At 40.8% G+C, this 16,205-nt stretch overlaps 1 protein-coding gene across 3 annotated transcripts; it reads right to left on the bottom strand.

Moving 5' to 3' along the window:
• Positions 1-2,348: 2,348 nt before the first annotated feature.
• On the bottom strand, positions 2,349-14,221 carry dnajc14 (DnaJ (Hsp40) homolog, subfamily C, member 14). Of its 3 annotated transcripts, none has more exons than XM_059328346.1 (7): positions 14,106-14,221; positions 10,667-12,080; positions 10,441-10,547; positions 9,422-9,541; positions 9,123-9,283; positions 8,900-9,002; positions 2,349-5,845 (listed from the first exon to the last, which is right to left on the bottom strand). In XM_059328346.1, the coding sequence occupies exons 2-7, from the start codon at positions 11,861-11,863 to the stop codon at positions 5,551-5,553; spliced, it is 1,983 nt and encodes a 660-aa protein (XP_059184329.1). In that variant the 5' UTR covers positions 11,864-12,080; positions 14,106-14,221; the 3' UTR covers positions 2,349-5,550. The 3 variants fall into 3 exon arrangements, with proteins under 3 accessions (XP_059184329.1, XP_059184328.1, XP_059184331.1); XM_059328345.1 differs by having other exon boundaries at positions 14,086-14,220; XM_059328348.1 differs by lacking the exon at positions 14,106-14,221 and adding an exon at positions 13,606-13,964.
• Between the last annotated feature and the right edge of the window lie 1,984 nt (positions 14,222-16,205).

Below are 16,205 nucleotides of genomic sequence, written 5' to 3'. Positions count from 1 at the left end.
GGAGAGGAGAAGAAGAAAACTAGTTGATGCTTCTCAATTTAATCTAAAATACCAGAGTGGCACAGACCTCCGCCACGGCCCATGGTGCATTCAGGTGCTCCTCAGATGGCTCCATTTCCTGAAGAGAGAAGTCATTTTCTGACTTTGTTGTGCTCATGAGCTTTAAATTGTAACGTTGAAACAACATGGATCCTACAATGAAAATGTGTTGTATTTTATGGTGCTTGGTCAGAGTTGCCCAGAGACATTAAATATGTTCATATCTATTTCCAGTATTCAGATTATTCTGACAGCATGTGAATGTGGCACAAATAATAATTTGTGTATCTGTTATGTAAATTGGATCCACCCCAAAAGTCAATGGGCTCCTCCTTGGCCCACGCAGCACCCTTCCACCAAGTTTCATGAAAATCGAGCCAGTTGTTTTTCTGTACTCCTGCTGCCGAGGCAAAAACTAAAGAGGCCCGTCTTGCTCCCAAGGTTAATCCCTGTATACCAAGAGAGTCTTGTGTGTTTTTAGTTATAAAAACACAAATAGGAAAATAAACATGTAGATTATGTTCCCAGTTATCTTACTAATTGATAAAATTCTAAAACTATTTTGACCATTTATCACAAGTTCAGACAATCATGATAGATTTACTATTTAGTAGCTGTAGAGCTTCGACGATCCAACAGTTTGTTGGTTTCTGCCATGCAGCTACAATGAAGTATTTGTGAATTTCATTAAGATCAGACCTGATAAGCTTTTATTAAACAAAGCTAAGCTAATCTATCTGCATGTTGCATAAAGAGAAGTAATAATTTTAGTAAAAGGCACAATGAGTAGGATCTGTCCGTTCCTGGTGCTCACCAACCCCAGATTCACTCTGGTTTTGTCTGCTTGGCGTTTTGCTGTATTTGCATTTTTGGCACGGCCTCTGTTTCCATAGCTTCCTCTTAGAGCTAGCCCTGATGCTCTTTTTGAAAATCCTACTCATTGTGCCTTTAAAAGAAGGCACAGTGCTCACTGCTGGACAGCTGAGGAACGCTTCACTGCCAGAGAATAGGTAAAGCGGCATCACAAGCTGCTGACTGATCTGAAGGAATTTGGGGTTTAAAGGAGTCTGAGATATGCAGATATGAAAAGTGATATTACATTTTTTTCAACATTATCTAACCTGAAAAAGTTTATAATAAGTGAGTGATTGAGGCTTAAATCGAGCTGTGTGCAGGAATCTGCACCTCTGAAACAACTCCTTTTAAGGAGCAGAGGGGTTGACGTGCCCTGCCCTCTTTCCACGGACACAGCAGCATTAGTTAGTAAGGTCAGAGAATGGAAAAGCCATATAAGGTAAAAAGGTGACACAGAGCCCTTTTTAGGGAAGGTTTACAGTAAAATGAAATATTGAAGGATGTCATGTATGTAGGCTAATGAGCTCCTCTAAAGCAGTGACTCCTAACCAGGGGTACATAGACCCTAGGCCATGAGTACTCAACAGCTGTTAAGGGCTTCATTAAAGTAACTCAGCATTTGGTAAAAGTATATATCAACATATTTGTATTAAGGAGAAAAAAATATATATAACCTATTGCACCAATGCTGATCTGATAAATAATAAATTAGTACAGGATACTTCTTTCAACAAGCTGATTAAGCTGTAACACATGAACGCTTGTTCACTTGTATTTTTCTTGTTTAAAGCAATTCATTTGGTCTATTAGATGTCAGGAAATGGTGAAAGGTGCAAGGTGATCTCATTTAATGTCTTGTTTTGTCAGTTTAAAACCGAAAGATATTCAATTTAATGACATAAAACGGAGAAAAGCAAGACATCTCCGTATAAGAGCAGATAAAAACGGCATTTTCTGCTTGAAAATGTACCTAAACGATTGATGATTCCCAAAATCGTTGACACATCTGTCATTTATCGACTAATTGATGAATTGACTAAGTGTTGCAGCTCTACACCACATGCTACAATTGAGATCATAAAAACTAGTTAGAAAGTATAGAGTTGAAATGGGGATAAAAGGGCTGGATAAATGGGGCAGCTTATTATAAAGAAAACAAACCTCCTTAACAAGACACCAGGAACTGTAACAGTGTCTTCTTTTATAGATCTAATCGCGTTAAATATCTGCTTTAAAATCTATTCATATGACCACATTTATAACACAAGTGTTGATAAAAGGCTTTTCTGATGAGCTGTGGGTGATGAAGGACTGAAACACAGATTCTTATGGGGATGTTTGTAATGACGACACATGCAATCTTGCTTTCATTGTCACTGTGTTTAAAATTGTATAACTTTGATATGCATTGTTAAATCATTTATGTATACTGAGCATAAAGCAGAACAGCAGTGTGCATATAGGAAATCCTCTTTATTTTGAAAAACCAGAGAAAGCGGGGGAAAGAAACCCAACAGTGATATTTTAAAACTGTTTGCCAGCCAGGGAACTCGCCTCACAATTCCCTACAAAAAAACCCTGATGATTGTCAGATATTTTTTGCAATACTTCTGCATATTCTGTTATAAACTTGGAAAAGAACAAAACAAAAAACAAAATCTGAAGTGTTGGCTCTTTCATTGACCTCTTGGACTTCGACCTGCTACCTTTGACATACAGCACTGTACATTCTCAAGTCAAGGTGGACGTGTGGAAAACAACCCACTCTGCTCAGCATGGTTTCAGCTGGGTTTCCCAGACAGGGACCGAATATCATTTGAAGTGTTTTTTTATTTCTGTAAATATGTAAAGGAACTAAAAAATCAAGGTCTACATGAGTATGTAAGGTGAAAAATTGCACGTTGTTGAGAAAAAATCTGGAGCAAATGAACACATTTTTGTTGATTTATTTCTGATTATCACACTGAATTCAACCTTGCCCAATTGGAAAAACTAATTAAAGGCCTCATAGTTCTGTCTGAACTGTCTGGTCCTTTATCCTATCAAATAATTTTTCACAAAATCTTGCGTTGGCTTCATTTAAAAAGTGCCATTTCTCAATCCATGTCTGGGAAACTGGTCAAATGCGTACAAGAGAAAATATATTTGACACATAAAAACAAAAGATGGCAAACATAATGACCTGCGTCAACGAGCTTAAGCAACATTTTCAACAAAGGTTCATCTTTTCAAGCTACCAGACAAACCCACATTATGCTTCACGATGCCAGAAAACTGTTCTGACTCTTGAGTGTGATGGTCGAGCAACTCAAATGTTGTTGTTTTTTAAAATGTGTCGCTCATTTAACATTCAGATTCTACAAGAAAAAAAAAACATCTTAATTTGCAAATGAGCTGTTAGCTTAGCGAGCTACACCTCCTACTCAGCTGCAGCTGGAGGAGTCTGGTTCGGCTAAATCACTGATGACTGTTCAAAATCCCTCTGATGTTATTACAGGGGTGGGTGTGCAAATTATAACAAAAAAAAACCATTGAACATGGTACTTTTCATCATCAGTATAAAAAAATAGCCTTTATCAAATGCCTTATCTAACCGAATTGCCATTTCCCTATACTCTCAAAACCTTCACATATCAGGTGTAAACAATAACAGCTGTTTTCCTAAATTAACCTATGATGACAATTCAATTATTTCTATGACAGAACCATATCAAGAAACAAAACCCAAAGTACAACCAATTAGAATTTTTCTGACTCTTTCATGTTACATAACACACACAAAAAAAATCAGTTGTTTAGATTTAGATTAGATTTTCTGTGAACCTTGACACTTTGAAAGTCAGATTATTCCTTCAGCCACAGAGACGAGAAGATAAAATATAAACTTTACACTCTCACTTTTTTTTTTTCTACGGCAGATTTTTTTACTGAAGAATGGAAATGTATTTTTCAGTAGCAGCATGTACTACGCAAATATGAAATTAACGTATTGAACATTTTGTAAAATGCATTATGTTTTAAACTGTCGTCTCATTCAAGGCTTACAGTGAAGTCAGTAATTGACAAATTAAAGTGACAATGCTTGTAGGAAAACTTACATTTCACAGCATTGTAAGTTTACATACAGCTCAGTACACATACATACACATACGCTTCAGTATTTGTAAATTAGCTTATTTTTGTATTATTATTTTTTAATCAACTGATGTAATTTAAGACTAAAATGGCTTTTAAATCAGTTTGATTGTGACCATACACTTTTTCATTTCATGTAGTTACACAGTGAACCAGCAGGGGGCAGTGCAGACCAATTCTATGTGTGGTTTTTTAAAAGAGCAATTAATCCCTGGCAGAAAAATATCAACATTTCAAAATGTCAAGGTTTTGAGACCTTCTCAAAGCAGCTCAACTGGAGTTCAGTGTTTAAGGACACACAACTAAACTCATTTTCCTGTTAGATTTGGGGCTGTGCTGTAATTATTATGTCAATCTAGCGCTGAAACAATAAACAGCAGGCAGATTTAGCGCATTTGAGTCACTAAATGTCCCAAAAAAAAAAAAATCTCACATCATTTTTGCTTATTCTGGGACCAGAATTTACATATTCACTCCCTCATCTGTGGCTCAGAGAGGTTAATAAAAGCAGGATGTGATTCTCTGGTAGTCGCCACACAAACATCAGCATCAATATTAGTGTAACTTCTTCTGGCCATATCTTGGTATAGTAATACTTTGAATGGATTTGTTTAGGTTCTGTATTTTATCACTGCCGAAACTGAACTTCTAGAGAGTTATTTCAAAACTGTAGAAAGATTCAAGTTATATTAATTATGTATCATGTCAGTTTAATTGACACTATGCCCGTTTGAAGTGGAACTAGGAAAAATAAATGCTAGTTGCCTCCGTGGATCCCTAATGCCAAAGGCTGGCTGCATGTGACTTTAACTGAGGTATGAAATACTGAAATCTATCTCTAGACGCACTACCAGAGATTCACATCACAGCATCAATACAAATGTGCACAAGTGTTCAAAATTTTCTGCACTTTTTGTAAATTTATTTCAATGTGTTGGGTTTAACTGGTTTCAATTCGTTCTTGAAATATGGCGGGCAAGGTGCAGATCTAACAAAAGTAACCCACTGACACAGTGAAGCTGCCCGGATCATCATCATCTTCTTCATGTTAATCATAGTGATCAATAACTCTCACTGTCTGGAACAAATATCTTGAACTAACCTTATACAAAACATTAACAACAAAAGTGAGAAAACCGAAGTGTTAAAATGCAGGTGAATGAATCATGCATTGCAGGATTTGGCAGGAAATTATGAAAAGGAAAACGTTTCATTACAGCATCCCGATACGGATTTCAATGCCAAGGCTACAGTCGTCTTCAAGACCAACGAAAAAATAAGGTGAAATGAGAGGTAAAGCACCGTCACCACCACCACCTGAACCCTCCTTCAATACTTGTTCAGTCTTCACGATCCAGTCTCTCTCTTTCTTTCCTCTGGCTGATCTGACCGCAGCCTTGCCCACGTGAACTATCTCCAGTTCAGATCTTGGCACGCCGACAGGCAGGCGAGAGACAAACATGGCCATTATTTATTGTGTCCCTGTGTTGCTATGTTGATACACTGAGAGGTCAACAGACTTCACCTCTGGAAGGGTTTGCGGACCTTCTTCCTCCTTCTGGGCGGTTTGCCACTTTCAGCCCACGTCTCGCTGGACTCTGGACGCTGGCCTCCCGGCATGTAGAAACCCGTCTGGCTCGGGGGCGGGGAGAACGGGGGCGCTCCAGCACCAGGTGGGTGATGGGGGGTTGGACCTGAGGGGAAGAAGCCCCCGTTGGCAGCCATGTCGTTTGGAGGTCCTCCCTTGAAGATGCGGTTAAAGAAGTCCTGTAAATCTGCAGGATTGGTGGGACCTGGGGCGTGCTCTGAGGGTGTCCTGAAAGTGAACGTTTGAAAGTTTAGAGATCTTTTGTGCTGGAGCATCAAGTCAAATATTCACCTTTTTCTGCTTTTACAGATGGTTATGTAGCAACAGCATAATAGCAGAATAAATTATGTAGGCCTGTCATGATAACATATTTTAGGACGATATATTTTTCCAGAAACTGTAACGATAAACGATAGTATTGTTGAATCAATGTTGTTTTAGTTTTATAATGAAATTAGAGCATAATAAGTACATCCTTTTCCACAACAATTAATTTTTAAATCTCGAGAATATTGAACATTGAAATTGAAATGTGGAAAAGAAATATTAAAATATCCTAGATAAATCAAACAAATAAATAAACTACAACCAAAACAAATAAAATAGACTTTCAGGCTCTGTTAACAAAACATAATCATTATGTATTATATTATTTTATTATTAAATATCCCCTTGTTAATATAAACAACTGGAATCGCTGCTTGGGAAATATAGTTGGAGTTTTTTCGGCAAGTCATGCTGCTTGTCAAACATTTGCAGCATTACTTTAAACACAACACAAAAAAGCCCAAAAAGTCACACATGTAAAGACAATATATAGTCCAGAAAAAAACTATCGTGTCCATTTTTATATATCGAACAATAAGTCCATCCATCCATTCTCGTCCGCTTATCCGGGGCCGGGTCGCGGGGGCAGCAGGCTAAGCAGGGCATTCCAGGCGCCCCTCTCCCCAGCCACAACGTCCAGCTCCTCCTGGGGGACCCCGAGGCGTTCCCAGGCCAGGCGAGAGATATAATCCCTCCACCGTGTTCTGGGTCTTCCCCGGGGCCTCCTACCAGTTGGACGTGCCCGGAACACCTCTAACGGGAGGCGCCCGGGAGGCATCCTTACCAGATGCCCAAACCACCTCAACTGGCTCCTTTCGACGCGAAGGAGCAGCGGCTCTACTCCGAGCTCCCTCCGGATGTCTGAGCTCCTCACCCTATCTCTAAGGCTGAGCCCAGCCACCCTACGGAGGAAGCTCATTTCGGCCGCTTGTACCCGCAATCTCATTCTTTCGGTCACTACCCAAAGCTCATGACCATAGGTGAGGGTTGGAACGTAGATGGACCGGTAAATCGAGAGCTTTGCCTTCCGGCTCAGCTCCTTCTTCACCACGACGGTCCGGTACAACGCCCGCATCACTGCTGACGCTGCACCAAACCGCCTGTCCATCTCGCGCTCCATTCTACCCTCACTTGTGAACAAGACCCCGAGATACTTGAACTCCTTCGCTTGAGGCAGTACCTCTCTTCCCACCCAGAGGGGGCAGTCCACCGTTTTCCGGCAGAGAACCATGGCCTCAGACTTGGAGGTGCTGACTCTCATCCCAACCGATTCACACTCGGCTGCAAACCGCCCCAGTGAGTGCTGGAGGTCCCGGCTTGATGAAGCCAAAAGAACCACATCATCTGCAAAAAGCAGAGATGCAATTCTGAGGTCACCAAACCGAACCCCTTCCTCCCCCCTGGCTGCGCCTTGAGATCCTGTCCATGAAAACCACGAACTGAATCGGAGACAAGGGGCAACCCTGGCGGAGGCCAACACCCACCGGGAACGTGTTTGACGTTGTGCCGAGTATGCGGACACAGGTCTCACTTTGGTTATATAGGGACCGGATAGCTCGTAGCAACGAGCCCGGTACCCCATACTCCCGCAGTACCCCCCACAAGACTCCCCGAGGGACACGGTCATAAGCCTTCTTCAAATCCACAAAACACATGTAGACTGGATGGGCAAACTCCCATGCCCCCTCCAGAAGTCTCGCAAGGGTAAAGAGCTGGTCCGCTGTTCCACGGCCAGGACGAAAGCCGCATTGTTCCTCCTGAATCTGCGGTTCGACAATCGGCCGGAGCCTCCTTTCCAGCACCCTGGAGTAGACTTTCTCGGGGAGGCTGAGAAGTGTAATTCCACGGTAATTGGAACACACCCTCCGGTCCCCCTTTTTGAAAATGGGAACCACCACCCCGGTCTGCCAATCCACAGGCACTGTCCCAGACCTCCACGCGACACCGAAGAGGCGTGTCAACCATGACAACCCAACAATGTCCAGAGCCTTCAGCATCTCAGGGCGAATCTCATCCAACCCTGGCGCCTTGCCGCCGGGCAGCTTTTTAACTACCTCGGCGACCTCCGCCAGGGATATTGATGAGTCTTCCCCTGAGTCTTCAGACTCTGCCTCCTCTACGGAAGACGTTTTGGCTGGATTAAGGAGTTCCTCAAAGTGTTCTTTCCACCGTCTAAGGACATCCCCAGGTCGGGTCAGCAGGTCTCCTCCCCCGCTGAACACAGCTTGGGCCAAGCCCTGCTTTCCCTTCCTGAGTCGCCTGACGGTTTTCCAGAACCTCTTTGAGGCCGACCGGAAGTCCTCCTCCATGGCCTCCCCGAATTCCTCCCATACCCGAGTTTTTGCTTCAGCGACTGCCGCAGCTGCAGCCCTTCTGGCCGAACGGTACCTGTCTGCTGATTCCAGAGACCCCTCGGCCAGCCAAGACCGAAAGGCCTCCTTCTTCAGCTTGACGGCCTCCCTCACCGCTGGTGTCCACCAGTGGGTTCTTGGGTTGCCGCCACGACAGGCACCGACGGCCTTCAGGCCACAGCTCCTACCAGCCGCAACAATAAGTCGATATAGTAATTATCGTGACAGGCCTAAAAGTATGGCCAATTGTAAAGGGAGGAAAGGAAATCTATTTTAACACAAAGTATATATTTTTAAAAACTATTAAAAATAAGTCTGCACAAATGTAAAGAAAACCCATTTATAGAGAAGTTGTCTGATTAACTGTGTCCTTATTTTCTTTCAGGACGATATTATATACGGCAACAAATGTCTAAAAGATGAGTCTATGCCTCTGATATTTGCTTTATAAACCATTTGCTTTTTCAACCAGGAAAATGATGGCACATGTTAAACTCCTAAAACACCAAAATCAGTTTGAGACATAATGTGGGCCTGACTGAGGACGAAGAGGATGAAGTAGTTCACACTTTAGCACCATGGAGCCACAACAACAAACACGTACCTGTGTCGTGTGGAGTTGCTGTTGTTCTTTGAACCAAAGGAGATGTGATAGGGCACACGGTGCGTGTCGGGAGAAATGCCTATTCTTTGGCAACCTGCCCACTCTGAAACATGACATCATCACAACAGGTCACATGACTGAGAGAGAAATGATGATCATCATATGTGAGCTCATGCAAACTGTAAAACGTTTGACTGTTGAGGGGAGCAGATAATCTTTTCACCTGTAATATCGTACACCTTTCCATCCATACAGGCAAAGTATGTGATGCGTAGGCCCAGCATGCTGGACTCCGCCCACAGGTCACCCTCCTCAGCGCTATGGTGCCGGTTGCATTCAGCACAGAACCGGGCCTCAGCAGGTTCACGATCCATCTCGAACCGCCTGCACAGACACAGACAAAAACACGACTGTGGTGAAAGTTTACTACACAAGACGTGACTCAGCTGAGTGTTTAACTTTCAGTCTGAGGAAACATTTGACTCGGATTCAGGCGATGGTGTGGGGTGCGTATCGACATACTTGTGTTTGCCTTCACACTTGGTGCACATCATGGTGTTCATGGCTTCCTTCAGGTCATCCTGCAGTTTAGTGAGGAACTCGTTCATGGACTTTGAGAGCTCGGTTGCTGCCATACGCTTCCTGTGTGTGAACAAAACAGACCAGTTGGTGATACATGAACAAAACAAGCCTAAAGAAGCAAACTCACTCAAAATCACATAATTATTATTAATCCTGCAACTATGCAATCATTCAAGCTGGGGCAGGCAGTTCGTAGTTTCAAGCTATTGTTGTTGTTTTAAATACATTTCTCAACATTTCTTTCGAGCATCTGATAAATTTATTTTTGATGTAGTCAACTCAAAAAAAGAAGGGAAGAAAAGAAAAACCCTACGTGATACAAAACATAAAACCTTGCAGTCATCAACACATATTAGAGTTATGTTAAGTCTACAGCTACAGAAAATATATTCAGCATTATGTTACAATATGTGGAAGGTTTTCCACGAGAGATTACTGATTCAATACGTCTATTACTCACATTTCAGAACTTTTCTAAAACTTTCAAGTATTTTTTCCACTCCATTACTTTTCCAGGCCTCAAAATTAGATTTGAAATCCATTATTTTCCAGCTTCCCATGACAATGGGAATCCCCTTGGGGAGAGGACGGCTTTATTTTCTGTGTTTAATTTTTCCCTTGTCCTGAAAACTTCCCACACTAGCTTTAACCCATATCATTTCAGAAGAAAACAGTGTACATAAAATAATAGACCAAGGATAGTTCCAGTCAATCTGTATTTACTATCACTAATTTGCATTTATGAGAATTGTAGGAAACCTGAATTTTGTGCAAATAATGCAAGGTGTGCCCACTGAAGGGCTTGTTCACTGGTCAAGTTATAACATTCCTATATCTAATATTAAAAAAAACAACACAACATATATGAATGTTTTTTTTTGCAAAAGAGTTATTTTGAAGATTTGTTTTTAGTTTTAGTTTGTTTTGTTTTGTGATAACCTCTTTTTCTGTGTACTCACAACTCATACTCTCGTCGTGTCTCTGGGTTACTGACAATATCCCAGGCAGCCCTCAGTACTTTGAACGCCTCTCCAGCTCGTGGGTGTTTATTCTTGTCTGGATGGACCTGAAGAAAAAAAGGACAGAAGAGAAAGGTTGTATGAGTAAACGAGAAATAACCTCAGCCACAGAAACAATTCGTTAGTCATTAATTCAGGCATCCAATAGCTGTATTTTGACACAAACCTGGACAGCCAGCTGTCTGTAGGCCTTCTTGAGTTCAGCCTCAGTGGCGTGCACCTCCACTCCGAGCACTGTAAAGGGGTCGAGCTCCTCCTCCGGAACCTCAGCCAAGGCTAGCAGTCTCTCCAGCTCCTGGCCTGGCTGGCTTCTCCCTGCTCTGCCGGGTGAGTCAGGGCTGGACGGTGGTACATAGCGGTGCCTCCTGAACCTGCTTCGGACTCTCTCCAGCAGGGACACCACCCTCTTCCAAAACCTTGACTCCTGAAAAGCTGTCCAATATCGTTTTCCCCTCTCTCCACCAAGGCGAGCCAACGCACCTTTTGCCCATTGGGAACCAAGAATAACCAAAGCACAGAAAAGTCTCAAACAAGATAAGGCCGCTGTCTTTACCCACTTTACTGACGTTACAATTCTATCCACCAGGTCTGTTGCTGTGCATTTCGTCCATTTCAAGATCCGACTAGCGTCTGCCTTCATTCCTGCCGTATCTGTGATCTTTACAAAGAGCTGCTGCCCAAAGTTGTAAAGTTTCATCCCTCCGGTCTCCACACCAACTCCGCAGTTGTGAGTTAATGTGACAATAATCTCAATCAACATGTGGACGCAGGAGATGCACCAGAAGCTCACTGACTCTGACAGCATCTCTTTGAACGCTAAGACGAGCTGGTTGCCTGTCCGCCTGCGGCCTCGGTTCTGCTGATGGTGGTGGTGGTTACGTCTGCGGGTCTGCTTGTGCCGACCACCACTTGACATAACATTGCCTTTTTGAATGGAGGAAAATGCACTTTGCTCTGAAACTGATCCACTGCTTCTGAACCTGCATCTCTTCCTCCAGCCAGACTCTCCGTTCATGTGCTGCTCCTTCGCAGCTTCATCCTCTTCTTGATTTATAACATGTGAGTCTTCATGATCTGCTGTGTCATCATTCTCGAACCCATCTGAAGCCTCCTCAGTATCCTCTTTGGCCTCTGTAGATCCACAATACTCTGCTTCACCAATTTCAGAGTCTTGTGGAGTGGCTGGAGTCGGGGTGTCCTGAGATTTGAGAAAGGCTGTTTTGTCCTCCTGCTCACATGCACCACCAGTCTGTCTGGCCTCCCACTGACAAGACTCGTTCACAGAGGTGGAATCACCATCAGGGATCTCCTCGTCAGTGTCTGTGACACAATCCATCCCCTTGTCAACTTCTTCTCTCTCCATGTTCCTTACAGCTGTTTGACTGAAGCGCTGTGAAACTGGAATCTCATGGAAGATGAAGTCCTAGATCCATAGTCACAAACAAATATTTTCCCCAGGCTCTCATACAGAAGTGAGACTGGGGGCTCCTGAGGGCCTGTCTCAGGTCCACCATATCAGCAGCCACTTCCAGGTGTCAAGAGGTATTTTACATACCTCACATCATGCATCAGGTCGTTTCCTGAAAAGCAACAAGTAGAAAATATGAAAAAGCAGAATGAAAAAAGGAAAATGTTTCTATCAGTATTCATTATATTACACGTTTTTTCACCAAAAACTGTAAAAAAAAAGAGGCAGCCACTATGGTGACACACATTTGTCAACCCTCGGACACTCATTTAAATCATGGTAGCTATTATTTTAACATCTCTAATTGTATAAGACCATTGTGCATACTGGACAGACACTGACATCTGGAAATTTAATCTCAACTTTCTCAGTTGAGAGACTAAAGAGAGAGAGAGACTAAACTGTTTGATCATGATTAATTGATCATGACAACAATAGTAGTTTAAACAATGCAACAATGATTTTCATCTGTGGTTAACCTGCTGATTTCTTGATTAAACTTCTTTAAAAAGACAGAAGATTGTGAAAAATCTCCACCTCAGTCCAAGGTGAAGTCTTCAAGTGTCTTTCTTTGTCAGTTTAAAACTCAAAGATAATCAGTTAAATAATATATAAAACAGAAAAAAGGCTAAAAACAACATTTCCTGTCTCTTTTGCATGTCGACTGACTTATCGTTGCAGCTCTGTTGTAGTTAGTTTTTTCCTTACGTCTGCTCCTGTGCTCTAAAGAAGAGATAATTTAGAGTTAAATGTTTACTCCACCACATGACTATATAAGAACACGGTTTTGGGGAAACTTTTCCTGAATGAATTACCTATGAAGAAATGAGACATGCCATTTACTAATGATTAACTTACATGTAAAGTATTATATGTGACCTTTTATTTATCCACACTGTAAAAAAACGGCAGCTGTGGTTGCCAGAACTTTACTGTAATAAATATGGTACAACTTTTTGTAATATTATGGTAAAATTATATTAGGACTGTTGATTTCACATTTAAGATTGCCATTTTATTCCATATTTTACAGTATGAAATAAAAAGTTTTTCCGTCAAAAGAAACGCTGTTCTGTAATATAATTGACAAGAAAATACTTTATAAATTGTGCATAAATTAAAGATTTTACCATTAAATATTACAGTATATTTCTATTAGAGATATGGTGTTAAGTACATTTAACAGTGAGAAAAATATTTTCACAAAAAATAAATGCTAAAACGGTGGCTTATATATATATATATTACAGTATATTTTTGCTACAAACAAGGTGCCAGTGTATTTTACAGTGGAGTCATTTCTTATGTTTTAAACTGTAAAAAAAAATACTGTTTTGGCTGATGTATACAGTTACGGTGTTTCATTGTTAGTGAAACTGAATTAACCCATTTATCATTTTACTGTCTTTTACTGTCATGGTTTAGCAGTTTCACTGTAAATTCTACAGACATTTTTTTACAGTGCAGTCGTTAAATAAGTGAAGCTACATTAAGACACTTGCTTTAACACGTGCATGTGTAACAATGCACCACAGCTCACATTTAGCTCATTAACCTTATATTACTGCAAGTTGTTTGCTAATTCAGTGAGCCAAACAGGGACACGGTGCATCTAGAAACGAGCGACATGAACACACCTTTTAGAGCCGATAAAAAGCGAGGAAAAACTGCCATTACACAGCGGTAAATCCTGTCTGGTGAACTGGCTGACCGGGTTGATGTTAATTTGACTCTGATAACATCACCAGATATTTTAAAGGCGGCTAATGTTAGCAGACAGTCAGGGTGTTAGCATGAAGCAGCAGCCAGCCAACAGGGTGACAGACAGGCGCTAAAATTAGCTTGCCCCTGGCTGGCTAACATGACAACATTTCGACTAAATAAGGTCCCAAACGAAAACTAAACGACAGCACAGCAATAAACTGTTAACGTCTTTTAGCTAGCAGGCAGCCAAACGAGCAGCTAACTGTTAGCTGACTAGCTAATATTAACGCTTGTTTCCTCTTCCTGCGGGCTTTGACGAGCTACATAAGGCATGTTTTGGTCACCAAACGAGCCCAGCGAAGAGGTAAATTATTCTGCATTTTGCATTCAAACAAACTAGATGTCATATATACCTCTCAGATAATTGTGTAACCTTGTTTGTTAACAGACAGCCAAGTGTCCGTGTTGTTTTTTTAGCCACTTCTTCTTCTCCTGCTGCTTTCCCTACTTTCTTCCAGTTTCTTCTTCCTCCTCCTCCTTCTTCCTCGACTTCTTCGTTGTTTTCTGACTGCTGGCAAAGAACTCAGAAAAACCTCTACTGCCACCCACTGATTTGTTGGTATAGCTAATAATTGGGATACGGGAGGATGAAAGTTCTTGATCCTTCTTCTTGTGCCAGAGATTGCTCAGGAATTACAACAATAGACCAGCGGTAGAAAAGGTGTTCAGATCCTTTACTTAAGTAAAAGTATTATTACCACACTGTGACATTTCTCCACAATAAGTAAAAGTCCTGTATATATTAAAAAAACGTACTTCAGTAAAAGTACAAAAGTGTCAGCATTAAAATATAGCCTACTTAAAGTATCAAAAGTAAAAGTACTCATTATGCAGAATGACCCTACTCACATTGTTTTTTATATCCCAAATACATTATCTTATTATTATTATTATTATTATTATTATTATTATTGTTTTTATTATTATTATTATTGTTATAGATGCATTTATGTAAGCAGTGTTTTAATTTTATTATACTGTTATGATTTTTGTTTTTCTCAGTGTCTAATCCCTTTAAATTGATCATGCTTTTGTTCATTCTTGATCTGAAAAGTAAAGCTGGCAGCTAAATTTAGTGTAGAAAAAAAGTACTATTCGCCTTAAAATGTTGTGGAGTAGAAGTATAAAGTTACATAAAATGGAAATACTCAAGTAGAGTACAAGTACCTCAAAATTGTACTTAGGTACAGTTGAATAAATGTACTTAGTTACATTCCACCACTGGACATATAGAATATGCATATACACAAGAATGAAAAATTAACAACAGTGATAAATGTGATTTGTATTAAGGATGCTAACACCAGTGCCTAATAGTATAACGATAAAAGTACATTCATTTTAGTAAAATAAAAAAATGACTATAATAGAAAGGTAATATAGTGCATAATTTTGAAAGGTAATATTTGCAGTTGAAAAAGTAGCCTAGTAAAAGTGATATTGCAAATGATGTTGAAAAGGTAATAAGGACTAAGATAGTGACAATTTCTCCCATTAATGCATTTGACTTCCCACTCAGTCAGTCTGATCTTATCCTGCAAACTAAAGTCTGACATGAACCAATCAACCAACTCATTGTCTCATAAGAAAATAATTTCATTGCATGAAACTAATAAGACATTTTCTCTGTAATATGTCTTCATTAATAATAGTTTGTGAAGATACGAGTGACTAAATTGATAAATTAACAAAGTATTTTATGAGCCATGTGTGGTCTATGTTTAGAATATTCTAAGTTCAAAGGGATTGTGACAGGTGGCTTTTACTGTGGGCTTTTTTAAACTGGAAACCGTAAACTGTAAGTGAAGAATAGGTGCACAATAAATACCATACATTCAGTAACTCTGTGTGGCATCTTAGGCAAATATCAGGATGGCATTTATAAACCAGAAGAGCAGTGAGCTCTGGGGTGCACACCCAAGATAACATCATGTAGCAAATGTATGAATTAAAAGTGAACTGAGCTGTGTATGATGTGATTAGCAGTGCAGGACAATAAAAATACACAGTGACTGCAGTAATGTTTGCAGATGCTGATCGTAGACGTGCATGGCCAGAAACCAACTTAATCATATTGTTGGCGTTTTATCAGCTTATTTCGGTGAAATTGCCCTTTAAAATTGCAAAGAAATACAATATCAGAATTCAAAAAGTAGTGGGAGTGGGGGGGGGGGGGACCCACTGCGTTTCACCTGCACTCACCGAATAATTTGCGACCACCCACCTCCTAAATTCAGATCACTGCTCAGTGAAACCCACATCTGTCACATCTGTTTATTGTTCTCTATTTAAGTCTAAGGTCTTGGTAGTGCTGACTGTTTGTTTAGGGGGTCTTTCACATGGCAAAACTCTGGGAACCCCCCACAGCTTCTGCATAAAAGGCAAGTCTTGAAGACGCAGAGGGTTAATTTCAAGCCCCCACCACCACCACCCACATCTCCAATTTGAAAGCCGCCTCTCTACCGGGAGAGGA

Source organism: Centropristis striata, chromosome 3 (assembly GCF_030273125.1).
Source record: "Centropristis striata isolate RG_2023a ecotype Rhode Island chromosome 3, C.striata_1.0, whole genome shotgun sequence".
Lineage (NCBI taxonomy): Eukaryota > Metazoa > Chordata > Actinopteri > Perciformes > Serranidae > Centropristis > Centropristis striata.
This window is presented reverse-complemented; position numbering and strand designations above follow the sequence as displayed.